Raw genomic sequence first — 27,677 nt, forward strand, 5'->3', positions numbered from 1 at the left:
CACTTTCATGATACTTTTAACATATTATTTTCTTTTTTGAAAATTATATTTATTAAAGAGCAACTTCATTATAAAAAAAAATTAATTTTTAATAAATTTAAAAGAAATTTAACATAAATGATTAAATAAAATTTTTATGAAAAATATATTTTAGTTTTATTTTATATAAATAAAAATGTTAAAATTTTAATAAAACAAAATGTTAGAACCACAATCAAGTTTTTATCTTTTTTAAATGAAAACATTAAACATTTTAACTACAAAAAAGAAAAAAGAAAAAAAAAACTACATTCAAGTAAGAATTGTAAGCAAAAAGTTAAAAATTCATGATAATTGATTTTCAATTTCACATTAAAATTTAATTTTTTTTTAGAAAATAGAAACAATAAAATAATATGATAAAAATATTTTTATTTAATATAAATAAATATTTTATTTAATATGATACATAAAATCTTATATTCTAAACCTCTTTGTACATTAATTTTTTTCTCATTAATTATTTATTATACATTATTATTGTTGTTATTATGATTATATGTTTAAAACAATGTTTTAAAAATCGGACTAGATCAGGTCCAATCGGTCGTCACCATTCCAACCGTCGGTCGGTCACCATTCCGGTCCGATTAATTGGACCGGATTGGGATTGAACCGAGGTCGAACCATTTAAACCGGCAGTCCAACCAATGAACTGGATGAATCGATCGGTTCCCTGCAAATCGACCGATTCAATTGATTTTTTTTTTTTAAACAACATCAAAACAACTCCGGTTTGGAGTCCTAAGCCTCCAACCTCCAAAGTCCAAACCCTCTATCCTTCCTTCGCAGCAGCTATCAGCCTACCGCTCTACCCGTCGTCAATGCGTCATGGCCTGTGATACCCAGTCAACTCCCGCTGACGGTTGTTACAAGCCAGCAACCCTCCTTGTCGTCGCCTCTTCCAATCTTCCCAGTTCCCTGTCGTGGCGTTGAAGCCGGCATTAGAAACCCCTCCTTGTTGTTGGAAGCTTTGAAACCACCTCGACTGGTTGGTCCCCCCCTTTCCTTGCTGTAAACATCTCACACCCCCCGGGTGCTTGTAAACCCCCCGCCCCTCGACATTTTAGAGAAAAGAGAGGGAAAGGGAAAGAAACGAAAAAAGAAAAAAAATTGTCATTATTCATGCAATGTAGTTTCTTTTTCAAATTAAAAACTTTGTCTTTCTAGTTTGATATTTTTCTTTTTGGGGTTCAATTAATTTGGTAGGTTAACTAGTTTTTTTTTTTTACTAATTTAGATACAATTTATTAATTTTAAATATATATATATATAAAATAATAAAATATATATTTATTACGTTATCAATTCAACAGCCGATCTGATTAGTGAAGCGTGAATTAATAACTTTCCGATTCAATATTCTAAAAATATTGGTTTAAAATGTCTTTAAATAATTAAAATCAATAAGATGTCAAAGAACAAAAATGAAATTTAAAAAAATATTGATTATTTTCTGGATAAAATAAAGAAAAATAAAAAATAATGTGATATGTTGATTAGCGACCTGCAAGGAATCGGCATATTTTGGTTTATCATTTCAAGGTTTAAAAATAAAAAATTAAAAACTTCGTGTAGGAAGGATAAACTTCTAATAAAATAATTTGAATGGATTACTTTATAAAAGTTGTTAAATATTCTATATTTTATAAGGAATCCACCTTTACATAGTTTACCCAAAAATCAATCCACCCACCTTTAGATAGTTTACCCAAAAATCAATCCACCCGCAGAGAGGGAAAGACAGCAAGGCTTCAACCTCCCAAGGCCATCGAAGGTAGAAGAGAACCTGAAAGCTGCAAAGGCGACAGAAATGGCGGGAAAAACCCTCGACTCCATCACTTCTCAAGACATCGCGGCTCTTGGCATACCCTCCGAAGAGGCTGAGAAGCTCCACCAAACTCTCCTCCAAATCATCACCAGCTGCGGAGCGGCCACTCCCCAGACTTGGAGCCGCATCTCCAAAGAACTCCTTAACCCTGATCTCCCCTACTCCCTTCACCAGATGATGTACTATGGCTGTTACTCTCATTTCGGACCTGATCCTCCCGCTTGGTTACCCGACCCGTAAGCTCTACCCTTTCTTTTGGGCCCCTGATCGTATTCGTTTTGTCATTTCGTGGCGTTTGGTAATCGAGTAAAGGGAAGGGAAAAGGGAGAGTGGAAGTGAAAGAAAATAAAAAGAATAGTTTTGCCTCAATTGTACTTATTCTCCACGTTTTCTTTACTCCTAGATCCAAAATGGAAACTCTAAAAACACTTGGCTGGTGCCGATTAATTACGAATTGTTCTTTTCTCATTAATGGATTACAAAAATATATCTTGATTAGTGGTTTTAGAACTCCCATTGTTGGAATAATCTGGAAACATGAGTGGTGTACCACCTGAATCATGTCATCACCTGGTGAACTTTCGTTTCAAATCCCAAATTTGGTTACTTCTCCCATTAATTTCAAACTGCCACTTTCACTGACTCACTGCCAGTAAGATTCAGCTGTCAAACATTGAAATTTTAGTTGGCTGGCATTTGCCTTCGGTTATGTTTGGTTCCCAAAAACTACTAAGCAAAGGAAAAAAAGAAAAGGAAATCAAATATAATTAAAAATAATTTAAAATTAAACGAGGTTTGAAGTAATGTATAAAATAATTTATTGACTTTAAATTTACTTTTTATTTTCCTTCACTTTTTTCTGTTTTTTTCCCTCAAATTTTCTGGAACCAAACACTGCCTTAAAAGATATATCACGAGAACATTCTTATCAGCTTTGAGGGTCTTTCGTATCTCATGGCCACATTGGTTGAATCCTTTTTGGAAATTTTTTATATAAATTTTCATAATACCTGTTTCTTATTATATATGTTTGTGTGCAGGCACCATGTCATTTATGATAACATGAGAACTTGAAGCTTATTTTTATTATCCTTTTATTTTTCTTTTCATTTTTAATATTATGGAAACTTGCCAAAGTTATTCTGATATGAATGACTGGGTTAGCATGAATTAAGCAACGTTTTTGGCTTGAGCAATGCAGTTGCTGCAGCACTGAAAGAACAGAAAATGCAAATATGACCACCTGTGTGCATTTTTTACAGTATGCAGTTCTTAAAAGTCTTTTCATTATGGATTTTGATTTCCTCAAATTCCACTATGAGGTAGGGAGAACGTGATGTTGACAAATGTTGGCCAATTATTAGAGAGGCGTGGAAAGGAGTTTTTGGGTTCAAGGTATAAGGATCCAATTTCAAGCTTTTCTGATTTCCAGAAATTTTCAGTCTCAAACCCTGAGGTATTGCCAATAAAATCTTGAGCTTGGATTTCTATCAATTTTTTTAACCTTATTTCAAGTTGACAAGTGGACTCTATTTCCTTCCCTGTCTTTTTCCTTGTTAGGTTTATTGGAAAACTGTATTGGACGAACTGAGCATATCATTTTCAGTGCCTCCCCAATGTGTATTATATGATAATCCATCTAGGGAAAATGGCTTGTCTTACCCAGGAGGTCAATGGCTTCCAGGAGCATTCATAAATCCTGCAAGGAATTGCTTGAGTGTGAATGATAAGAGAACTCTGGATGACACCGTGGTAATATGGCATGATGAAGGAGATGATGGGATGCCTATAAATAGGATGACCCTTGAGGAATTGCGTAGAGAGGTTTGGTATGCTACTTTTTATCTTACAACTGTAGTTTAGCAGTGGTTTTTCTCTACTTGAGCCATATGTAATATTTCATATTCAGATGGTTTATCTAAACCTAGAAATGCAATCTGCCAAAAAGTATTTATTGCTGTGGTTTCCATATCTCCTGTTGATCAGAAATATATGCATCCTCTATTTTGGCTTATAGGCTTGTTGTAAATATTGTTATACAGTGTGTCTTATATGTCTTAACTGTAGCATAAATCATTTATATATTAAAAGCTTATGGTTTGGAAGGCTAGCAAGAGTGGGGTATTCTTTGTGAGGTCTTTCTTTGTTGCATTGGAAGCGGAGGGTGAAGTGACTTTACCCTCAAAGATAGTATGGGGATCTTGGCCACCTACCAAAGTAAGTTTTTTTTGCTTGGGAAGCAACCTAGGGACAGATCCTAACTATGGACCAACTTAAGAGGGGAGGATGGGTTTTGGCAGGTTTTTAACGGGTCGGCTTGGTAGCTTTGTGGGCAAGAAGAGAAGGAAGGTTTGGAGAACAGCTCCTATTTGCCTTTTGTGGACAATTTGGAAGGAACAAAACCGGAGAACCTTTGAAGGGGAGAAACGCACTATCCAAGCTCTTAAGGATTTGCTAATTACTAATCTATATTTGTGGTCTTGAGGGTTTCTTCTTGGTAATGGTCAAAGAGGTCCATGGTCTTTGTTAGTTTTTATAGAATGGTTGTGCTTCAAGTCTTAAATTTGGGTTGTAGCTACAGTAGCTGGTTTTTGTTCCTCACTTGTATACTTCCGGTATGTAGTGTTTGCCATATTAGTTTGACACTTTTTTTTCTATATATATATATATACACACACTCTTATTTGCCTATCAAAAATAAAATAAAAAATGCTTATGGTGACATCATATTATATGATTATTTCTGATATTTCATTGGAGGATTTCATGTGACAGCCTGTAAGTGGCTTGATAGCAGTGAAATGCTGCACATGTGGCTTTTTTAACTTTAATGTTTATCTCTGTTTTCCTTCTCTCTTTTTTTTTTTTTTTGCCTCTTGAGACTTATTTGGGTGCTTGGAAATGACATCCATCATGTTAGACATTTTTGTCTCAGATTTTTCCATCTGACAATTTTCTTTAGATTTCCATTTAGGGAAGTAGATACATGAAACACTTTTTAGGGGAAAAAATGTGAAAATTTTGGTGTCAACACCCTAAAGAGATTGAAGTTTCCTCTCAATATAGTAATACATGTCATGTATGGGTAATTGGAGGTGTGGCTTCTAGGCCATCATTACAGCACATGCAATGCATGGGTGTATGTTAATTTGCATATTGTGCTGGCTTGCAGTTTTCTTTTTTTTTCTTTTTTTTTTTTTCTTTTTTTTCCATAGCTGATTCAATGGAGCTGCTTAAATAATTAGATAAAAAAATTTGCCAGATGCTTTCCAGCAAAATACTGCTGCAGGGTTCAACATCCTTAACTCAACAGAGCCTTAATCCAATTGGCTGCATGAATCCTTTTTCATCATCCAGATCTATGAAGAACCATACCTTATGTTAGATCCCTGGCAATTGTGCCTTTCCTAACTGTCTCTAACCTTGTATTTTTTGGCCCACCTCTTGTCCTTTTGGTGCCATCAACAATACAAAGCTAAGAAACTGAAACTGATGCTTATGAAACAAAGAATTAACTATAAAAGTTTCTAAAAATCAGAGCAGTTGTGAGCTTGAGAATGATGTGCAAAGAGCTGCTCTTCAACCTTTTTCCTTGCACGTGAGGATTGCTGTATCTTCTTGCTTCAAAGGAACAAACAAAAATGGTGCTGATATTGAAAGAAGTAGTAGGTTTCCTATTTCAATTCTCCAACCATCACATTTAATGAACGTTATTATGAGTAACTACTGTCCATCCAGAAAAGAGAAGTAAGATTAATTATTTGAAATATGAGGGAAAACTAAGAAAAGCTTTCTATACTCATTGGAGTCGCTACTTCCTCATTGGAGGATACCCCAATACTAGATAAGTTGGTCTGACTTTGACTTGCTTCCAGTTGATTTGTTTCAAATGTCAGCCTGTATCATGTCTCTAGTAAAGTCTACCATCATCTCTAGTCCAGATTCACAATGTTTCATGTAATTTATTGTTTTCTAGCTTTGAGGATTTTAGTTTTTAAAACATGTTAATGTTTAATTCTACTGCATTTCTAATAGTTTCTGTTAGTTGTTGCTCCAAAAGCTTTGCTAATTCCCAGGTTTCATGCTTGAATGAAAATGCATTAACAACTCTCTTATTTATTTATTTATTTATTTATTTTTTATAAAGAACAAAAACATTTTCGTTAACAGAGTAAACCAGAGAAGGATGTGAAATTCTTCCCTAAATACAAAACCTGATCAAATCAAAGGAAAAGAAAAATTGACCAAAAGACATCAAAACATCTTGACATAAAAAAAAAAAAAAAAAAACAACACTCTTATTTCTGGAGCTGTCAAATGGATTCCGTTCTTTCTGAAGTTGAACATGTATTAGAGAGTAAGAAAGGAGAGCATGATAAGTTCCTATGCATAGTACATATCTGAATGATATGGTTTTACATAATGTGCTTACTAAGAGATGGCTATTGGCTACTCATTGGATGCATTCTTGGAATCAACCTCTTCAATGTAGATTAGAGTTTGACTTTGATGGATAAGACTTTTGGGAAACTTTGGTGCAAGTGGACTTGGAAGCACTTTTTAGACATCATTTGAGAGAGGTTAAGAATATCTTTTCTATGTCTGGTGACAAGGGTAGTGCCATAGAGGCTGAAGTGGGGGCTGATTATGATTTGGCTCTATATGGCAAGAGTCCTCATCATGGGGAATTTCTTACTGAAAGTGTTCTTGTCCTGCTACATCTTGGGAAAAGGTGGAAGTCCTGGTAGTTGGTTTCATCGGCATTGGATGTTAGAGGATGTTGGATTAACAGTTCATATCAGGTTCACCTCTCTTGGGTGCACCAATTTGCCAATAGAGGCAGATTTTCTAGTTAAGCAGGGAATGAATACAGGCAAAACCTCCTCTGAAAATGTTATCCCTACTTGATATGCCTCTCTCCTTTGTTGTAATTTTAGTCTTGCACATTTGGCTGTTCTATTTGATGGATCATCTTGCCCTTCTCTCTCTAATAAAATTGTTGTTTCTTGTGAAAAAAATGTCATGTGAATATTAATAAATTTCATTAACAAGCATTAATCCTAACATCTAATTGGCCCTATATACCATGTTAGAATGACTTTTACAAACTGGGGTGAACGTCATGCTGCAGCTAATGTGGCACAACAAAATGTTTTTAGAATGGCACAATAAAATCATGTCAGTCACAACTCAAAACCATGACTTCAATTGGGTTGATTGCTTCTTAGAAGCACTCCTGAAAGATGAATAAGTTTAGTAATCATGTTGCTTTATGTTCCTCAAGTTGATAAATGAATAATGCTATAAACAGTTAATTAAGTGATGGTGGTTTTGGAGATGCATAACTGAAGTAGCAAATACTAGAATGTAGAGTGAATTACATGATTCTTTTTTCTTTAACATTCTTTTTGTCCATACCGACTCACCTGGAACCTCCCATATTCTTTCATTTCCTGGGACACGTTTCCTTACTATTCGCTAAAGAAGCCAAGACAGTTATATTAAAATGATAGCTTTGCCACTAAGTTGATCTAAGAAGAACTTTGTTTGATGAGTTAAAATTTTCATTTTCTTCAAAATTTTCTCCAACTCAGAATATTTTATAAAGTGAAATTCTTTTGGCTCTATTTTGTAGGTCAGTTGCATATGCTCTCGACACACTGGGTTTGGAGAAAGGATCCGCGATTGCAATCGATATGCCAATGAATGCCAGTTCTGTGGTTATCTACCTAGCTATTGTCCTTGCGGGCTACATAGTTGTATCTATTGCAGATAGTTTTGCTTCACGTGAGATCTCAACAAGGCTTAAAATATCTAATGCAAAAGCAATATTTACTCAGGTTAATTTCATTTTCATTTAAAAGGGACCATGATCTAGTTTCTATTTTTTTTTCATGAATTTTATCTTAACTTTCTATGGTAATTGCTCATAGCTATTTGGCGATATTCAGTGGATTTTTATGTTTTGTTACACACCAACTAACTGCCAACACTACCAGTTACTTCCTGTGATGATAAAGATTGTTTGAAGTTGTAATAAATATGTTGAAGCCTTTAAAATCTGATTCTAAAAACCATTTTTCATGTCCTTTCCTATGCAAAAAGGAAATGAAGTTGAAAAAAAAAAATGCTTTCTGCTATTCAGGTTCTATATCTGTTATTTTATTGGTCTATTTATGCCTACTTATTTACTTCAACGTAGCCCTTGAGGCCTGGCTCAAGTGGTAAAGGGTTGGGAGGGTTTGTGGAGGTTCCAGGTTCAAGTCCCAATAGGGACCAAAAATTACTCTTATCATAAAAGTAAGGCCTTGCTCCAGAAGACTTGAGATGCTCTTGTAGCTAGTCATGATTCCTTGTTTTCTTCTTTTCTCTTTTTGAAACCTTAATCATGCATTTTTTGAAACTGTCTGCAAAAGTTATAATGAAGTATGGTTTCTGGGTCTACAAAAGAAAGCAAACATAAACAGAAAATGAACCTATCAATGAGCTTTAGGCTGGATAACAGTTAAGTCCATTATGGAAGTTCAAGGGAGGATTCCCAATGAAGTGATTCAGATATCAATAAAAAGAATGATATCAAACAAGTAATAGGGTCAAAAAAACTGTATATTGTATATACATTTACACCGTAACAAAATACATTGCTCTATCTCTAGATTGTTCATTAAGACACTTGGACCTGCCAAAATTGATACGTCTAGTCACTTAGATCATATGCCATCTTGGATGATATGAAACTAGGGAAGTGCAACTGGTGTGAGCATAACTATCATTTCAACTAAGTTATGGGTGTTTCATACTAGTGTGTCAAAGCTGAGAATTTTGTGAGAGACATGTTAACATATAAAGCAAAACAAAACCAGAACTAATTCTAATCAATTAGTATTCAGTCCTAAAACAGGATGGAATAGGATGCTATTGTCTTCCTTCTGCTCTTTGGTTTTGGATTGAGATGTGTCTGGCTTGAAGCTCAATGAGATAATTTTGTGATTTTATAAAAGATAAAATGTTTTTCCTCTTAAATAAATGATCAAAATGCTGCTAAACAGATTGGTTTTCTGATTGGATTCTGAATTGAAGCTTTTACTAAGGGTTAATCAGAGGTTTTTCTCAGGTCATATGAATTATAGGATAAGATCTCAACTCATTTTCTAATTATCTATTTTGGGATTTGGCACTGGGAATGACCTTTTCTTGATTATTGGTGGTTAATTTTCAGTATGTGATTATCTAGTGTCTTGAATAGGCCTAGGCATCTTAGGTCTAACCATCCTCACTCAAGCAGATTTGTTTCTCTTTATGCTTCATCAATGAAGTTTAAATTTGAGAAACATCTATCTTGCATCATCTTTATCATTGCATGAAATTTGAACTTTGCAAGTTCAAATTTGAATTTGTTGAAGGGGGGAACATTCCTTGTACATTTTCAGTTCAGTACGCTTCTAGAGGATCACAACTACATTTGGATGCTGATCCCTCTCCGTCCATTTTGGACCACTTGGTAGGAGTGTTATAGCACAGTGTTTGATGGTGTGGAGACATCTTGTTCGATGATGAAATGTTTCAAGTTCCTCCAGGAAAGTGACATTTAAGCTTGTTGGGGATCATGTTATCTGGGAGTCAAATATACAACCCAAATCACAACCTTTTTAAATAGTTTAATGTGAAAACTGTGATCAAGAAAAGCCTAGTAATTTTGGGAAAATGGATTAAGTATTTCTGATAAAAAAAATTTGGTTGAAGTATAGTGACCCTAATACATTTATTCACTTTGGATGATTATTTTCATAAGTCACTACTTTTTTTTTTGAGGTTTCACCATATTATTTTGGTTGAGATAGTCAAACTATCCTTCTAGCTCTGTTTAGTGTTTAAGTTTATTTTGTCATGTCCTACAGATTTTTGTGTGTGTGTGTATGTGTATGTTCCTTGCCTAATAACATTCAATCTTCAATTCTTTTTCCAGGATTTTATCATTCGTGGTGACAAAAGTCTACCTTTGTATAGGTGATGTTCTCATTACTTTTGGATAACTAGTCAATCTCTTTGAATTTTTACTTCTGTTTTCTATAATCGTGTTTCTCACAGTATAGCTTCAGTTCTGCAGTAGAGTTGTTGATGCACAATCACCTACCGCGATTGTTATCCCAGCTGGAGGCTCTAGCTTCAGCATGAAATTGCGTGATGGTGACATGTCATGGCATGATTTTTTGCAAAGAGCAATAAATTCTAGGTATTTAATTTTATACATATGTTTGATTTTTGTTATATAGTCCATTATCTTTATTTATGATCAGCATAGGTTTTTGTTTCTGTAATTTGAAATGGGATCTTGCGTAGGTTGTTTTTAAGCATCTCCTTTTTGCCTTAATGATACATTTGACTGTTCATGCTTAAAAATCTGAGAAGGCAAACTTGAGATCTTTTTTTTCTCTAATATTTTTTTCATTCAAATAACTGACACATATTTTGAGATTATTAGGACAGAAAGATTCATGAGTCTTTTAAATTCTTTTGCACTCAAGTTGAAGCCATACAGGCTACAGCTAAGACCGAGGAAAAATTTTCTAGCAAATAGCTCTTGAACCTCTGAAGATGCTGGCTACCTTAGTAAAGTTTGGAGGCTATTTGAAACTTGGGTTCAATTCTTCTCCTGAACTTCTTCACCTCCCTGCCTATCAAAAGAGGAAAAAGAATCCTATCCCTGGTTATTATCTGACTTTTGTGATTTTGCCATGCTTTTTGCTTTCAATTGACTTATATAAGATCATCATCCAAGAAATTTCTGGAGCCAACTCATCGACTGTTTTTGTTATACATGACAAACTGTGGAGGTCTCTCAACATCCTCCCTCCTTCCCCTCCCCTAACCCCTCTCTTTCTCTCACTCTCTTCCTTCTTCCCTCCTCTCTCAACCTATTTTATTCAGCAAAGAAGTTGTCCTCTCTTTCTCTTGGAGTCTGTTTTATTTATCAAGGAAGCTGTCCTCTCTCTCCCTTTCTCTTAACTCCAATCTCAGTGAACAATCCTTCTTTCTAATTAAAAAGACAGCACAGGAAAAATGAGCAACTTTCTCACAGTATGCCCCCTTGAAGTCTCACCAACAATCTACTAGGTTGCATAAAGAGCTTTGTCATAACCAAGGACAATATAAGCACCCTCTAGAGCTTTCTTAAATGTATGACTTGTAAATGTTAGTTGAAGAGTTGAATATATATTCACATCTTTACAAATCACTTTCTGGAAATGTATGACAATAAATAATTAGGCATGTGTCAAAAGTATTGTAGACATTTTCTTGATAGAAAATAGCAACTTTAAGCAAAGAAAAAAGTTCTCAAATATCTTAAAATATTATGACAATTAATATATATGAAAGAGTCAGATTGGCAAAGTAGTGTTTTTATCATCATTCTTGCTCGTGGACCAACTTAATCTTTTAATAAATATAAATATATTGAAGCTATCTTATTTCATATTGTGGATGCTATGACAACAATTCTTCTAAAATTGGACATTGAGAAGGCGTTTCATCATGTCAATTGGGACTACCTTCTATCGATTATGTCCAAGATGGGGTTTGGGCAGAGATGGATTAATTGGATCAGGTGGTGCATCTCCACGGCTAATTTTGTAGTTTTAATTAATGGAACCCTTTCAGACTTTTTTTTGCAGCACTAGAGGTTTGAGACAAGACGAAATCTCCTTATCTCTTCATATTAGTCATGAAGGTTCTTAGCCAGCTGTTGTTTAGAGCCAAAAGCGGGGGTTTCATTGAAGGGTTTAAGGTGGGAAGCAGTAGTGGAGTAGGAAGAGATTTGCTCCATCTTCTGTTTGCTGACGACACCCTATTATTTAGCAAGGCCAATAGTGATTTTCTAAGATACTTGAATTGGGTGTTCTTATGGTTTGAAGCGATTTCTGGTTTAAAAGTGAACAGGGATAAAAGTGAGGTTATCCTTGTAGGAAGGGTTGATTCTTTGGAGAATATCATTTCGGTGATGGGGTGTAGAGTTGGGAAGCTTCCTACTTCTTTTTTGGGTCTTCCCTTGGATGCCCCTTTCAATTCCTCAAGGGTGTGGGACGTAGTGGAAGAAAGATTCATAAAACATTTGTCCTTGTGGAAAAGGCAATATCTCTCTAAGTGGGGAGGCTTACCTTGATAAAGAACACTCTTTCAAGTCTCCCAATTTACTTTTTGTCTCTCTTTGTCATTTCATTGAAGGTGTGCACAATACTTGAAAAGATCCAAAGAAACTTCTTGTGGTGCGGTGGTGCCTTAGAGAAAAAACTGTGCTTGGGAAGTGGAGTTGGAGATTTGCTATAGAGAGGGATTCTTTGTGGAAACAAGTTATCATAGACAAATTTGGAGTGGAGGAAGGAGGTTGGTGTTTGAGAGAAGTGAGGGGAGCCTATGGTGTGAGAGTGTGGAAAGCTATTAGAAAAGATTGGGAAAGTATTTGCTCTAGATCCTACTTTATCGTAGGGAATGGGAGGAAGGTCAAATTTTGGAAGGATTTATGGTGTGAGGACCAAACATTGAAAAATGTTTTCCCTAATTTGTTCCAATTGGCCATCAACAAGGATGAGTGGGTGGGTGTTTGATGCTTGGAAGGAGGGCGGAGAGGTGGGTAGCTGGAATCCTTTGTTTTCAAGACACTTTAACGATTGGGAAATGGAAGAGGTGGAGGGTTTGTTCTGGAAACTGCATCCTTTGGTTTTGAATAGAGATGTGGAGGATGTCTTGAGCTAGAAGAATAGTAGGAATGGCTCCTTTTTTGTTAGATCACTCTACCTCTCCTTCACAAGAGCCTTTAGTGACCCTTTACCTTGGAGTATTATTTGGAGATCTTGGGCTCTGATAAGGGTAAGCTTTTTTGCTTGAGAAGCATCTTGGAACAGAATCTTGACCAGTGATCAACTCAAAAGAAGGGGTTGGAATATGCCGAATAGGTGCTACTTGTGTAAAGTGGAAGAGGAAACCAATGACCACTTGATCCTATTTTGTAAGAAGGCTACAATGTTATGGAGCTTGCTTTTCTCTCTTTTTGATGTGCAGTGGATCTTGCACTCCTCAATCAAAAGGAATTTGATTGGTTGACATGGTGCTTTTGTGAGTAAGAAAAAGGAAAAGGCTTGGAGGGCTATCCCCCTTTGTTTAATGTGGACCTTATGGAAGGAAAGAAATAAAAAAGTGTTCAATGACACAGAACAGTCCAACCAAGCTTTAAAACTTTCTTTTTTGTACACCTTTGTGAAGTGGGGTAAGGTGTATTTAGAGGATCATTCTTTGTCCATAATTGATTTTATAGAGTGGCTTTTGTCTAGTTAGGAGAAAGGTTTTCATATTTCTTTTTGCCTAACTTCTTGGGTGTTGTTTGTATACTTCGTGTGTACTTTTTTCGCCGCTTCTAAGCTTTACTAATACAATCTCCTATTTACCTATCAAAAAAAAAAAAAAATGCTATGACAACAATTAAATTGCAAGATTAGCAAGCTCTCACAATGAGATTCTGATGCTGCTGCTGCATTCATCTGTGTTTAAACCTGTAGAGATGATGAGTTTGCTGCAATAGAACAACCGATAGAGGCATTCATGAACATCCTCTTCTCATCCGGAACTACAGGTATCTTAAATAATATTATATTAGACCTTGGCCTCATAAAGCGTTCTTGATGCTTTTCTCATTTATTTGTTGTAAAAGAAAATAGTATTTCCAGGACCAGTAATTGCAAAATCTTAACCATTCCAATGTTTTCAAATTTTGCTTCAGTGTGGATAGTAATCCTTCTTGAAATGAAATAGCATCCTGTAATTTTTTCCAAAATTCTGGAAATTTTGACTTGATAACATCGAAATTACTTCAAGTGTTGTAAAAAATTTCTAAATAGCACGGTGGTGAAAGGATTATATTTTAAATATACATAAATTGAGTAATCATGTGAGTTGCCACCTACCTTCTAAGAATGTACTGGTGGTAGCCTCAGTTTATTCTGTTGATCTTTATAAGAAAATATTAAATTATTTCCTTCTCTCTCTCTCTCTCTTTCTTTTTTTTCTTAAATAATTTGGAAAGGCAATGTTATACTAATACAAGCAAACTGCCTAAAAAAAATGGGAACACCGCCCAAGTATACAAGATGTATAAAAAGAGCACCAAAGGAAAACACCAAAAAGACCTTTAACTCCTATTAAGAAAGTCAACAAAATAAAAAATAGAGCTAAAGCTACAATCTGAGACCAAGGTAGTCCAAGGGGACAAAGAATTAGCGAAGAAGTTTTTCAATTATCAACTCCAAATTCTCCATTCCCCAAAACTTCTTTTTTTTAATGTTTTTTTTTTTCAAATAGCCCACATCAAGCAAATAGGACCATCCTCTAGAACTTCTTTTGCTTCTTCTGAACAAATCTCATGCCAGCCTAGCAATAATTCCTGATCTAAGGTGCTGCCTGAAACTCCAAACAAAGAAAAAACCAAATACCACAAAATGTGGACTAGTTTGAAATGAATAGGAATGTGATTTGTTGGTTCCTCATCTTGCTTATTGAGAAAGTGAAATAAGGAAAAATGATTCAATTGAGAAATTTATCAAACTGTTAAATGGGTTGAAGGTCAGATGTTGCTTAACTGGGTTGATTTGTTGAGTTAGGGGAGCCAAAGGCAATTCCATGGACCAATGCTACTCCTTTGAAGGCTGCTGCAGATGCATGGTGCCACATGGATATCCGAAAAGGTGATATTGTTGCCTGGCCCACTAATCTTGGGTGGATGATGGGTCCTTGGCTAGTTTATGCTTCATTGTTGAATGGGGCAACCATTGCTTTATATAATGGAGCCCCCCTTGGTTCTGGATTTGCCAAATTTGTACAGGTAGACAGTACATTTCCATCTCATGAACTTGCTTTTCTTATACCTTTTGATGCTTTTGTAAATCTACTTGTATGGTTTAATGTTTTCGTCCTCTTAGTTTTGATCTGTTTTAATTTTGAGACTTCAAATTTTGTGAAGCATCCATGTATGGCATATAGGGCATGACACAAGATGGTTGTGGGTATTGTTCATGTGTTGGAAATGCTTGTTGTCTAGGATGTAATGAAGATTCGAAGGGGCATGCCTAACATAAGAAAGGGATGTGCACATTCTTTGTTTGCTAAAATATCTTAGCAGTACTTCCTTAACAGTTTCACAGGCTACATGAATTTTCCAGGATATGTGAATATCCATGTAGGACACGCTATGTTTTATGAACACTTCAATTTATCCCAAGTTAAGGAACCAAAAAAAGGTAGTTGAAAAGCTTTGACAACTTTAAGCCATACTTGATCTCAGATTAACTTTTTTTTAATCAAAAAGAGGTGTACACAGTACAATGGAACCATACATGTCAATTTAATTTTATCCCTGCTTTTTGGCATCTAGGATTTAGACAATTTTAACAGATAGATGCATACCAATGCCCAACATGGGAACCTCAGTCCATGTGATATAGTTTTTGATTCACCAGTGCAAAGTGCTTTCTATAATCAGTCAGGTTACTCTTCATACAAAGTGAATCTGAAGGTGTGTAAACTAACAACATGAGTCTACTTTCAATTATTGATCTGATGCATATTGTTATTTATTACCAAAGAAGAAACAACCCTATACGTTCTGCTATTCTTTAAAAATAATAAGGAAATGGAGTTTGGACCATTGAACTGGTCCAACAGTGTAAATTTGGCTCATTGTTTCCTGAGGGTCAGAATGACTAGTATTTTCTTGCCTCACTAAAGGTATGCATATGCATTTTTTAATGACTTGTTCTGCCCCTCAATCACTTTTCATACTTTGTATATTGTTTGTGATTTTTTATTCTTTCACTTTTATGGATAATTCTCCAACATTTACTCTGTTGTGACAATAAAATGTTGTGGATATTACATTCGAAACAACAATAGTTCCACTAGAGTAGCCAATGACCATATCAAATAACTTAGATGGCTTAACATTTAGTTATTTTGGGCAGTTGGGAAGATTGAGGAGGGTTACCCTGCCCAAGTTGCAGGCAACAAATGCATGCCCGTTTACACACACATTATAAATTGAGTATTGCTGTCATGGAACTCTCTGAAAATTTCAGCTGTCAATGACTTAGCTTGAAGCTGTACCTAGTCCAGTCCATCTTAACAGCATTGGTAACCTGAATATGATGCATATATTACTAACTCAAAATCAATGTGACTATTCGGTTATGTATTAAAAAATAGAAAATACTGAAAAAGTTTGTAGAATATTAACAAAATAATTATGGGGTTAGTTTCTCTTTATTGATTTGAGATTCCTAACTCAAACTCAACATGTTTATATTTGTGTCAATTTACTTCATGCACATTTTCCAGATCTAGCAAAAGAATGATAGAGGAAGATTACAAACATAGCATGCCAAAAAGGAGAGTAACTGCTAGAAGGATAAGATATATTCAACAAAATGGCTAAATTTCTTTTGTTATGTTTGTAATAACATAACAAAATAAGATTACAATCTTATTTTGTACGTTTGTTACTGTTATGCAAGAAAAGTTGCTGTATTCAGTTTATAAATATGCAAGAGAGAGTCTTTGACAAACAATTTTTTCAGATGATCAATGACACAAAATATTCTGTATCAATTTTAAATTATAAGTATATTATGTGGTTAGCTACTCTACCATTCTAAAGATTCACAAACAGTGGGGCTAAACTGTGTATTGTTCACTATCCATCCATTTAAAATTATATTTTAGACATTTAGTATTTTGTTTAATGTTCTTATTTTACAACTTTCTAGGATGCCAAGGTAACAATGCTTGGTGTGATCCCAAGTATTGTTCGGACATGGAAAAGTACAAATTGCACAGCAGGTTTAGATTGGTCAAGCATCCGGTGAGTCTAAATTCTGAATATTACTCTTCATTTTGTTCATTCTTTAAAACATGCATGTCTGCGTATTTGAACTGTGCTTGTTGCTTTCAGAATTGATTATCAACTATTTTTTATGTTTAAATGTGCCAGGTGCTTTGCCTCTACTGGCGAGGCATCCAGTGTAGATGAATACCTTTGGTTGATGGGGAGAGCCCAGTACAAGCCTATCATCGAGTATTGTGGTGGCACAGAGATTGGTGGTGGTTTTGTTACTGGTTCATTACTGCAGGCTCAATCGTTGGCTTCTTTTAGCACACCTGCTATGGGCTGCAGTTTGTTTATTATCGGTGATGATGGGAATCTCCTGGTAAGCACCATTTAATCTTGTCTTGAAAAGACGAAAAAATGATCAATCCTTATTTATGTATCAAAATGATAGCAAGAGTAAAATATTGTATGTACATTGTGCATCTTTCATGCTTGTGCTTATAATTACTATATGCATCTTGAAGGCATCCCATTTGTCAATTCCTTCTCTTATTTTAAATGTCACGCACATGCGACCACTTTTTGTTTGTCTTTGCTAAGCCCATCCATAGATGGCATCTTATTTTTCCAATTATATAAAATGATGGGCCTTGCAATGGTACCAAAAAGCTATGTTTTGGTACCATACCAAAAAGTGGCACCCAAGGGCAAATGGTCGTATCATCAAAAAAAGTTCATTTGGATTGTACCTTAGAATGGTCTCATTGCTTTATACCTAAGTCTCATTATTTTTTATATCTAAGTCTCATTTTTGTACCTTGGTCTCACTTCTTTATTTAATGGTCCAAATTTAACTATACACTTCAAGGGTCTGGATTTTGAGTTTGGTATTGCACCCTATTCAGTACCATAGCATTTTCCTAAAACAACATATGATCAACGTATTGTCACAACTTGTTCAAATGACCCTCCTTTGAGTTTTTAAAGGAGAGCAGAAAGCTTTTGGAACCTCTTAGACCCATTTACAGTTGGCTACTAGTGGAGAAGTGTGGAAGCTTCTAGAGTAGCTTAGATCACACATCTCTACACAAAAATGGAAGACAAGAGAAGTGTGTGGGGCATTCTAGAGAGTTTTAGAGTACTCTTGTACATAGCCTTTGTATAGAGCATTCTACAGAAGTTTAGGGTAGAGTGGAACCTTTGTGGGTTACAAAGAGTTCCTTGGGTGCCTATAAATAGGGGATGATCTCATGTGGCCAAGACATCAAGCAAGTTGAGAACTTCCTAGCATTGTAAAGTATTCTTGGGCAATACAAAGCTTCCTTTCTTAAGTGTTGCGCGTTGTAGCTACCAAATCCTATAGTATTACTTAGCATAGCAAGCTAAGATTGGGGAAAGGTTGACTTAGCAACATGAAGTGGTTTGAGTTGTCTAAGTGTCGCATATGAGCTTAGGAAAGGCCTAAGTTTATGGCACTATGCACCCTTTTCATCAACAGGTTGTCATGGCATCTACCCTGTACATATGAACTTTAAATGGTTTTGTGGACATGACTTAGAAATTCATTACTACCTTGCTAATGAAAATTTCATTTATTTTTCATTAAGCATTAATTTATTCTTTTATTGGCTATCACTTTTATTTGACTACATTTACAAACTTCTAACCCATTTCTATTTATCTTGACAAAGTTTCTCACTGAATTGTGTCTGTCATAATGTACAACACTTCCATTATGATATCAACTTTGACATTCTCTGAACTTTTAAGGCCATCCTCTCATTAAACTTTGCTGATCATTGTGTTTGACAGTAGACCACCACCACCCCCTTCCTTTTTTTTAATGGTCATATGTTTCACAACTTTGAATTAACTGTTTATCCCCTTCATTTATAGCCACAAGATGCATCAGGGATGGGTGAATTAGCCCTTGGTCCCCTTATGTTTGGAGCTTCAACTACACTACTGAATGCTGATCATTATGATGTCTACTTCAAAGGAATGCCCATTTGGAATGGAAAAGTGAGCAAGTTTCCCTCTCCTCTTATACCCATGTGGTAGCTGCCCATTTTAAACATAGCAGTTGATTTTCCTTATACAGGTTTTGCGGAGGCATGGGGATGTATTTGAGCGTACTTCTAGAGGATACTATCGTGCGCATGGTCGAGCAGACGATACCATGAATATTGGGGGTATTAAGGTCTGCATTTAGCCTCATGACATATGACCTACAATACAGATTAATGTGCATGTGTGCATGTGCCTGTAATTTGGCTCATCTGATTTAAATACTTTTTCTAGCATTTTACTCAAAGTTTCATTGTTTAAAATTACACAATCTACAACAAACTATTTGGCTATCCACATACTGTTTTAAACAATGGAAATTTTTGTAAAATCTCATGCTCAAGAGATTGGTGCTTATCACATTTCAACTTGAATGTCCAGGTATTTAAATTAAAAATTTTCCAATGAACCATGTAAACCCAATGAAAAAGGCACAATCCACCTCCATGCTTTATAAACAATAATAATAAATTACAAATTTTTTGATCTGATTAATGTTGTCTCATGGTTTGCAATATCTTACTATAAACTATGACAAAAAGAGTGATATAAATTTCATGTATACATTTCCTTAATTATGTTTGTACAGGTGAGTTCTGTTGAGATTGAGCGCATCTGTAACACAGTCCACAGCAGTGTCCTTGAGACAGCTGCCATTGGGATGCCTCCTCCTGCAGGTGGGCCTGAGCGGTTGATGATCGTTGTTGTATTCAAGGACTCAAATAACTCAATCCCAGATCTGAATGAGTTGAGGATAGCTTTCAATTCAGAAGTGCAGAAAAAACTGAATCCTTTATTCAGGGTATTGACCTTTTGCTCTGCAAGTATTTGACCTTAGATGAAATATTTCACACCCACACTCACTCTGGTGGTGTATGCATGTTCACTTGATTCTCAATTTTTCAGGTTTCTCATACTGTGCCCGTTCCATCTCTTCCAAGGACTGCAACGAATAAGGTTATGAGAAGGGTGTTGCGGCAGCAACTTGCTCAACTTAGCTCAACTTCTAAGTTCTGATACTTTTATTGTACAAGAAGATGAGAGACTTTTCTATTCAATTTTTTTTACTCTTTAGGGAGAATAATAGGATGCTTGTGATAAATCCTCAAGACACATGTAGGACAATTGCTACCATACCAATAAAGCCATGTGCATAACAAAACAGGAACCATTCAATATATAAACTTTCTATTTTATTTTTATTTTTTTCATTTTTATTTATTGCTTTCATTCCTTTGATGGTTTGCCTTCAGGCTTTCAAAATTCAGGTGGAAGATTATATTTTGAATTTTTTATTTTTTATTTTTTATTTTAGTATATATTTAAATAATTTTTATTATGGTTTGATAATCTAGATCTTATTATACACTTAAAAAGTATTGGAATTAAAAGTTTATCAGACACCAAACAGTATATTTGTTCAAAAAAAAAAATTCATTTCAAATAGTTAACGTTAATAAACGAAATCAATGGTTTAAAACATTCAATAACGCTACCATTTACTTATAATTATCATTTTCTGTCAAGCAGACAAGTCGAGTGCCCCCAACGTCCAAGCAGTGATTGCCACGTGGCAACGAGACGAAAAAATAGTGCCCCACATGAATAAAAAACAGAAACGTCATCGTTTTAGACCCAGCTACCTCACGAGCGGCTTTGGACTTGCAGTTCCAATCCCCCAATTTCAATGGCTTCCATTCAATACTGAAATTGGGGTTAGGGTTAGGGTTAGCTTTAGGGTTAGGGTTTTTTTCATCAACAATATGGTCTCGCTTCTGCTAACAAACCCTAGATTTTCCTCGCCTCATGTTGCCCGTAAACTGTAATCTCTCTCTCTCTCTCTCTATCTCGCTCTCGCTCTCCACTCAACCGAGCGTACTTCGAAATTTTCTATCTTTTATTTCCCTCGATTTTCTCAGATGCTCAATTTTCCCTCTATCTTCGTATTTTATTTTTTCCTCTTAATTTAAGTTTTTGTCTGGAAATATGAATAAATTTGATGGTTTTTTTCTCTCTTTTGGTTCGTTCATTAATATGAAAATTTTAATGTGCTTTGTGCAGTCCCGCTCGGGAAAATTCAAAGAAATTGAAGGCAAATGGCTTGGTTATTAGAGGTCCTAGATGTGCCGTAGATACACCTTATGGAGGTATTGTGCAATTTTTTTTATTTTTTTCTGATTCAAAGATGATCTCTATTTTGATTTGCAATTCATTTATATGGATAATGCATTGCCCTTTTAAAGTTTTGTGATGTATGAAAATCTGGGGAAGCAATTATGTAATTGTGTGTTTGCATGAATAAATTGAGAACCTTATTACATTCACTACTGTTGGCACCACTAGACTATCTCTATTCATATGCCATGGAAGCGTCACTACTTTCATCATGCCATGGCCAAGGAATATAATATTGATATCAACCATCATATCATTGTTCTGGCAATGCATCAATGTTAATTTAGTGACAACATTGATTTAAAAAATTGGAAGATAAAGATTTCGGAAAATATATTATGGCGCTATCAGATATCGGATTTACAATTTCTATTAACATATTTACAGATATATAAGAACACGGCCATAACTTTCACCCGCTTCATATTTTTTATTTTTTTTATTTTTTGATAGGAAACGACAAAGGGATATATCGATAGAAAAAAGAAGTACAAGAGAAGGATGAGAAATCCTCCCACCAAAGAAAACTAAACTAACACCCGCTTCATATTTACCATCGCCATCCCACAACAACCTTTAACTATGAAGTCATTAACACCTCCACCTGCACTGCCACTTCTCCCTGCCAACTTTCTTTTTGGTTTTGTATCCTGGGAGTCAATCCCCTTTCGAAGGGCACTATATGGAGCCAGTTGGAGAAAAGTTTGGACATCAGATCAGCTCCAAAAAGAAGGTGGCCGCTAGTGACTAGATGTTTTCTTTGTAAATTTAGGGAGGAATCTATTGATCATATTCAAGGATCCCATAGCAACTGTTGTTCTTATTTTTCATTGTAGTTGGGGTGATTCATTCTTTGGTGAATGAAACATTATTAAGTTGGCATGACTTCTTTGTAGGAGAGGAAAAGGAAGAGGGTGTGGAGAGCCACTCCCCTTGGCATTTTCTGGACAATTTGGTAGGAACGAAATTGAAAAGCTTTTGAAAATGGGAACAAAGTGATTAAAAGTTAAAACATTTGTTCCTTTATAATCTTTCAGCTTGAGTTAGCATGTACATAAGAGAAGACTGGATCCTTTTGATTGATTTTGTGGATTGGTTGGGATCTTGTTCAGAGCGAGGGTGGTTTTTTGTGGTTTCTCTTTCAAGGCGTTTCTTTTAGGTGTTTCATGTACAAGTCCTATGTACTTGGGTGATCTATTTTTTGTTACTAAATTATACATATCTTTCTTTGCCTATCCAAAAAAAAAAAAGGGCTCTACAAAGCTGGTACCTCCACCCCTGGTCCTATCACTGCAACTCAGTGAAACATGATTTGGCAATTTTGTTTTGTCGAGAACTAGTTTCTGTTTTTATTTTTCATTTTTACAAAAGAATAAAATGCATCAAAAGCTCTGAAAAGGATGCACTAAAGTACACACAATGTATACAAGAAGTGTTATCAAGCTAGAAAAAAAGGAAGAGAGAAAACAAAAAACAACCTCCCTCTACCTACTTTTAGTTCAACCAATCTATGCACACTATAACCCAATCCAAAAAATTTAAAAAAAAAAAAAAAAAATAATAAAATAAAATAAAAGCTACAGATTTGCCCAACTCCTGGTAATAGTGTACAGTAGATTCCAATAACTGAATGTGTACTATAGCACCAAAAAGAAATGACAAAGAAACCTGTAAACATCTCTACGTCAAGAGTTATTTTGCCAGAAATTTATGGTCTGAATACTGTAATAAGTAGCTTCTTAACTAATTTATTTTTGCATTCACTATGTTTGTTCTCTTAATCTCTTTCCCTTTTTTGGAGGCATAGAATTTCAAACTTTTGGATGATTGAAAGCATTGTGAGGAAGTTGTAATATTTAATGGGGACTGTGATTGGATTGCATCAATTATTGATCATGTTCTATTAGTTTATATGATAATATAGTATGTGTTCCTGGCTGTTGTTGATATATTTATGCATTCTATTCATTCTACCTAACTGCTTAATGTTTTTCCTGATTGCACCAAAGATTCATCTTTATATTTAAATTTCCTTTTTCTATAGGGGGTAACCTTACAAAGTTTCCTCGAATTACTGTTTGGGATCCTTATAAGCGCCTTGGAATACCTCCTGATGCATCTGAGGAAGAAATCTGGAGTTCACGCAATTTTCTCTTGCAACAGTATGCTGGACATGAGAGAAGTGAAGAATCAATAGAAGCTGCTTTTGAGAAAATTCTCATGGCCAGCTTCATAAATAGGAGGAAAACAAAAATCAACTTGAAAAGCAAATTAAAGAAGAAAGTGGAGGAGTCTCCACCTTGGGTAAAGAACTTGCTCAATTTTGTGGAACTTCCTGCAACTGAAGTTATTTTTAGAAGATTGTTCCTCTTTGCATTCATGGGCGGGTGGAGTATAATAAATTCTGCTGAAGGTGGACCTGCTTTTCAGGTTTGTTCTACATCTGTTTTGGTTTTAAATGTCTTCTTTAAGGCCTTTTGAAGAGAAACAGCCCTCCTGATGTGTCCCGATAGCTTATGTTTAACTCAATGCATTTCTTTGATTCATGAATACTAGAAAAGTAGTCCAAATAAGAAAGCTGTCTGGTTTTTTAACTGTGCTCTCATTTACATTGAGTTCTCAAGAATTCAGTGAAATTGTGTTGAGAAGGGATAATGAATCCTGCTGTGTTAATGACACTTAGTCTCCTTCCCTTTGTATTTCATATAAATACTGCTTTTACTCTCTCATAAGGGCATCAATGGTTAGGATCTTTCCCATGCAGCATCCCAAAAAAAAAAAAAAAGGAAAAATCAAGTTCTCACTGGGGCACAAGTGCCCCAAATTTCTTTGGCAGAGAACAAGACTTGATTCTCATCATGTAAGGAATTGTAGACAGATTTCACTTGGAAAATTGCCCACTTCTCCTCCCTCCAAAGTAAACCATCCTCCCTTGCTTCTTCACTCTCACCATGTGAATGAGCTCCATTGTGAGACAACCAGAAAGTTGTGGGATATGTTAGCAGTTTTATTGAAAGAGCTCCTTCTAGGTTGGAAGGTGAAGAATATGGACTAATGGTGATATGGCTCCTCTTTGTTTGTTTCAGTGTGCGTCATGGGGAAGAGTTCTGCAACCATAAGCTGAAAGTGATCCTTATTAGGTCTCTTATGGATATCTAAAGCTTTGTTTGTTTGGGGGTTGGAAGGGTGGGGGTTTGGTTGGTAAATGTGCTTCTCTGTTGAATTTTATTGATAACTTGAACTTTGGGTAGTGGTTTTTAGATGTTCTCATATTTGGTGCCTTTTTTTTTCTTGGTCTAGGTGGCACCTCTTTTATATACCCCCCTGTGGACATAGGGTGCATCCCCTTTTTTTATTGGCTCTTTTTAATGTTTCTTTTGGTTTTCCTATCAAAAAAAGAAAAATGTCGTTAGCAATTTTTTTTACTGTAGTGGGTGTTTCCAGATTTAATGCAAGAGCTCCTTTTGGATTGGAAAGTGAAAGGTATGGACAAATGACCAAGGGTTTGGAGTATGGCTCCTCTTTGCTTGTTATGGTGTGTGTGGTGCGAAAGAAACAGAAGGATCTTCAATGGAGAATAGCTCCATAACCAAACCTTGCTATGTCTCTTATGGAATGGTGTAGAGCCCTGTTGGGGAGAGAATATGTCTCTTTTGGATTTTATTAATAACTTGAACTGTGTATAGTGGATTTTGGTGGTTGTCTTTTGTGTCACTTCTTTTCTGCAGTGATGACAGTACCTCTTGTGCGTATGTATCCCACTTTCTTGATTGGCTCTTTTTGTTACATATTTTTGTTTGCCTATCAAAAAATGTAGAGTTACTGCATTTGCTCATTAATCACTTCCCTCATCCATTGTGCTCTTGGGATGTCTGCTGGTCCATTGTTCTGACTATATTGCCGTCTTTGTGCATTGTTGGAACATCTAGGAGGGTGGATTCTGTCTGTGATGACAATGTGCTGATTGTTTGTTAATCTGTTTTCATGGAACTCTGGATGGTTCATAGTAATGGAATGTTCAGGGTTTGGAACCTTGACCTGAACAAACTGTCCATGTAATCGCCTGTATTTTGAGTCTGATCCAGCGATATATTGGAATATTATATTTTTGAGACTGTAAATTGTGAAAGATAGCCTTGGCAGAAATTCTAGTGATTTGCGTTTAATGTGTTAGGGATTACATGAAATTCTACATCATTAGTTTATGTTAAGGTTTTATCAGCAGTTCTATCATGTTCTTTTAACCTTTTTACGAAATTTCTGTTTAGGCCTTCTTTTTATTTCTTTCCTTGAGTGGTTTTCATGTGGCGACCCAGTAGCTGGGGCAACAGCCAGGAAAAATGGTGTTAATGGCATATGGCTCAAATAGCAGTTTTCTTTCTGTAGCATATATTCAAAGAAGCATTCAAACTGACCTTGTTAGAGACCTTAATTCTGCCTTCTCTTCTTTGAAATTTTTATTCGATAGTTGTATTTTCTAGCAACAATCAACATATTCTCATATATGCAGTTGACAATGTACTCCATTCCCCCTTCTCCTAAGCTATTTCCATCAACTGTAAAATTGAACCCTATAACTGCATGACTTCTCCAAATGCCTTTACCACCACTTACTAGGGTAGTTTGGCTTTTTTTCTCCTTCCTTTTTGTTTAATTGAAGTATTTTCGGTGTAGGTGGCAGTCTCCTTGGCAGCTTGCATATATTTCCTCAATGAGAAGACAAAAAGCCTAGCAAGAGCTTTCATTATTGGGTAAGTTGCTTTTGGAGTTCAGTACCCTTGTTTATTTTTCCTTTCATTGGTTTCATGTTACTTACTACAATTGTTTGCATCACCACAGACTTGGATCTCTTGTTGCTGGTTGGGTGTGTGGTTCCTTCTTGGTTCCCATGATCCCATCCTTTTTATTGAGACCGACCTGGACGCTTGAACTCCTAACTTCGTTGGTAGCATACGTCTTCTTGTTTCTTGGCTGCACTTTTCTCAAATGATTGTTTCTGGAGTTGAGAAGTAGCTGGGGCTTGATTCCTTTCCCGTTTTGCTTAAATCATTGTATTTTTCTCATGGAAGAGCTTTCACCGGCCATGGTACAGGTGGAAGAGGATATGAGATGAGTCCTTTTGGGCAGAAGGCAGATCCGCATAAATCAGAAGTTTTAGGTATAATGTGGCCATTTCCATGAAGTTTGATCTGATAGATTGTGAGCGGTGAGGGGCCTCCCTCTAAATTCAGAATTTTGATGACTTTTGGTCGCTCTTTATTGTCATGCATATTATTCCATACTCCCTCTAAATCTCGTATCTTATCTGGAAAAAGAGATGGACTGCATTTTGACCTTTCCTCATCTCTTATCTTCTTATTTCTAAAAATTTCTTTTTCTTTTTCATTTTAAATAATGTGCCTTAAGATATCCACGTCATCGAAGCACGCCACTTTGCTTGTTTTTCTTTTCACCCAAAACTATTTTGACTAATTTAAAAAATATATATATATTTTGCATTGGATGAAAACTGGTATAAGGAATATTATCTTTATTTGAGCAACATTAGTGTCACTACATGGGGTTTGCTTAGTTCCCTGGTTTGAAATTAACCTATGTTCTAGTTAGTTCAAACTGTATATTAATAAATTTATAGTATCATGAAACTACAAATATAAAAGGGAGAATTATGTTTTGGGGATAGATGGGCTCTCAAATTAACAAAAGGTCCATGTAACTCTTCAAATTGAGTCCAAGACCCAATGAAAGTATGAAAATTGAGTTGAAGGATATCATCCTTCAGTATTTTCAAAAATGTCTTTTGTTGATTTTGAGAAAAAAAATTAATATATTTGAAATATACTTTTATTTAATTTAATATTTTTTATTTTATTTAATATTTTTAAAAATACTTTTATATAAATTAATATTTTTTAAAATATTTTTATTTAATTTAATATTTTTAAAAAATAAATTTATTTAATTTAATATTTTAAAAAAATAAATTTATTTAATTTAATATTTTATTTAAATACTTTAATTTAATTTAATATTTTTGAAAAAAAAATTAATTTAATATTTTTGAAAAAAAAATTTAATTTAATATTTTTGAAAAAAAATTTTATTTTAATATTTTTGAAAAAAAATTATTTAATTTAATAGTTTTGAAAACTATTTTTATTTAATTTAGTATTTTTGAAAAAAAAATTATTTAACTTAATTTTATAAAATATTTTATATGTGTTATTTGTCTGTTACTATTTCATATCCTTCAACTCAATTTGAAAAGTTATATGGATCTTTTGTTAATTTGAGGGTCCATCTATCCCCAAAAGATAATTCTCCCAATATAAAAAAGGCTGAATAAACCCTAAAGAGAACAATTGCATTTATTATTTTAGTATTATATATAGTATAAAGAAATTACAAGCAATTGATTGTATATTAAATTTATAATATTATGAAATTAAAAATACAAGATAAAAACTAAAGTCTAGAGTTGTTTTTTAGAATAGTTTTTGGTTTTTTAACACAAAAAACATAGAAAACACTTTAGATAATTAAAATCTATTTTTTGTTTTATATTCTTGAGAATATAAAATATAGTGTTTTTAAAAAATGTTTTTTATTTGTTTTCTAATATTTTTATTTGGTTTTTTTAAGGTTGTTTTAAGAAATAATTATAGAAACATATTCAATGATTAAAAATAAAACACA

At 34.8% G+C, this 27,677-nt stretch overlaps 2 protein-coding genes across 3 annotated transcripts; both read left to right on the forward strand.

Annotated features, from left to right (window-relative positions):
* The first annotated feature begins 1,657 nt into the window (after positions 1–1,657).
* On the forward strand, positions 1,658–20,008 carry LOC100257673 (hexanoyl-CoA synthase). Of its 2 annotated transcripts, XM_002270882.4 has the most exons (14): positions 1,658–2,106; positions 3,197–3,326; positions 3,431–3,699; positions 7,506–7,710; positions 9,837–9,877; positions 9,978–10,103; positions 13,423–13,496; positions 14,521–14,741; positions 16,678–16,772; positions 16,902–17,118; positions 18,636–18,761; positions 18,841–18,939; positions 19,396–19,608; positions 19,713–20,008. In XM_002270882.4, exons 1-14 carry the CDS (start codon positions 1,853–1,855, stop codon positions 19,821–19,823), a joined length of 2,181 nt encoding a protein of 726 aa, XP_002270918.1. In that variant the 5' UTR covers positions 1,658–1,852; the 3' UTR covers positions 19,824–20,008. The 2 variants fall into 2 exon arrangements, with proteins under 2 accessions (XP_002270918.1, XP_019081975.1); XM_019226430.2 differs by lacking the exons at positions 3,197–3,326; positions 3,431–3,699.
* A 419-nt stretch (positions 20,009–20,427) lies between these two features.
* LOC100262799 (protein CHAPERONE-LIKE PROTEIN OF POR1, chloroplastic) lies at positions 20,428–26,324 on the forward strand. The gene is made up of 5 exons (XM_002270810.5): positions 20,428–20,628; positions 20,868–20,953; positions 23,026–23,411; positions 25,656–25,732; positions 25,821–26,324. The coding sequence occupies exons 1-5, from the start codon at positions 20,570–20,572 to the stop codon at positions 25,969–25,971; spliced, it is 759 nt and encodes a 252-aa protein (XP_002270846.1). The 5' UTR covers positions 20,428–20,569; the 3' UTR covers positions 25,972–26,324.
* The last annotated feature ends 1,353 nt before the right edge of the window (positions 26,325–27,677 follow it).

The sequence above is a fragment of the Vitis vinifera genome, chromosome 17, assembly GCF_030704535.1.
Source record: "Vitis vinifera cultivar Pinot Noir 40024 chromosome 17, ASM3070453v1".
In the NCBI taxonomy this organism is placed as follows: Eukaryota; Viridiplantae; Streptophyta; class Magnoliopsida; order Vitales; family Vitaceae; genus Vitis; species Vitis vinifera.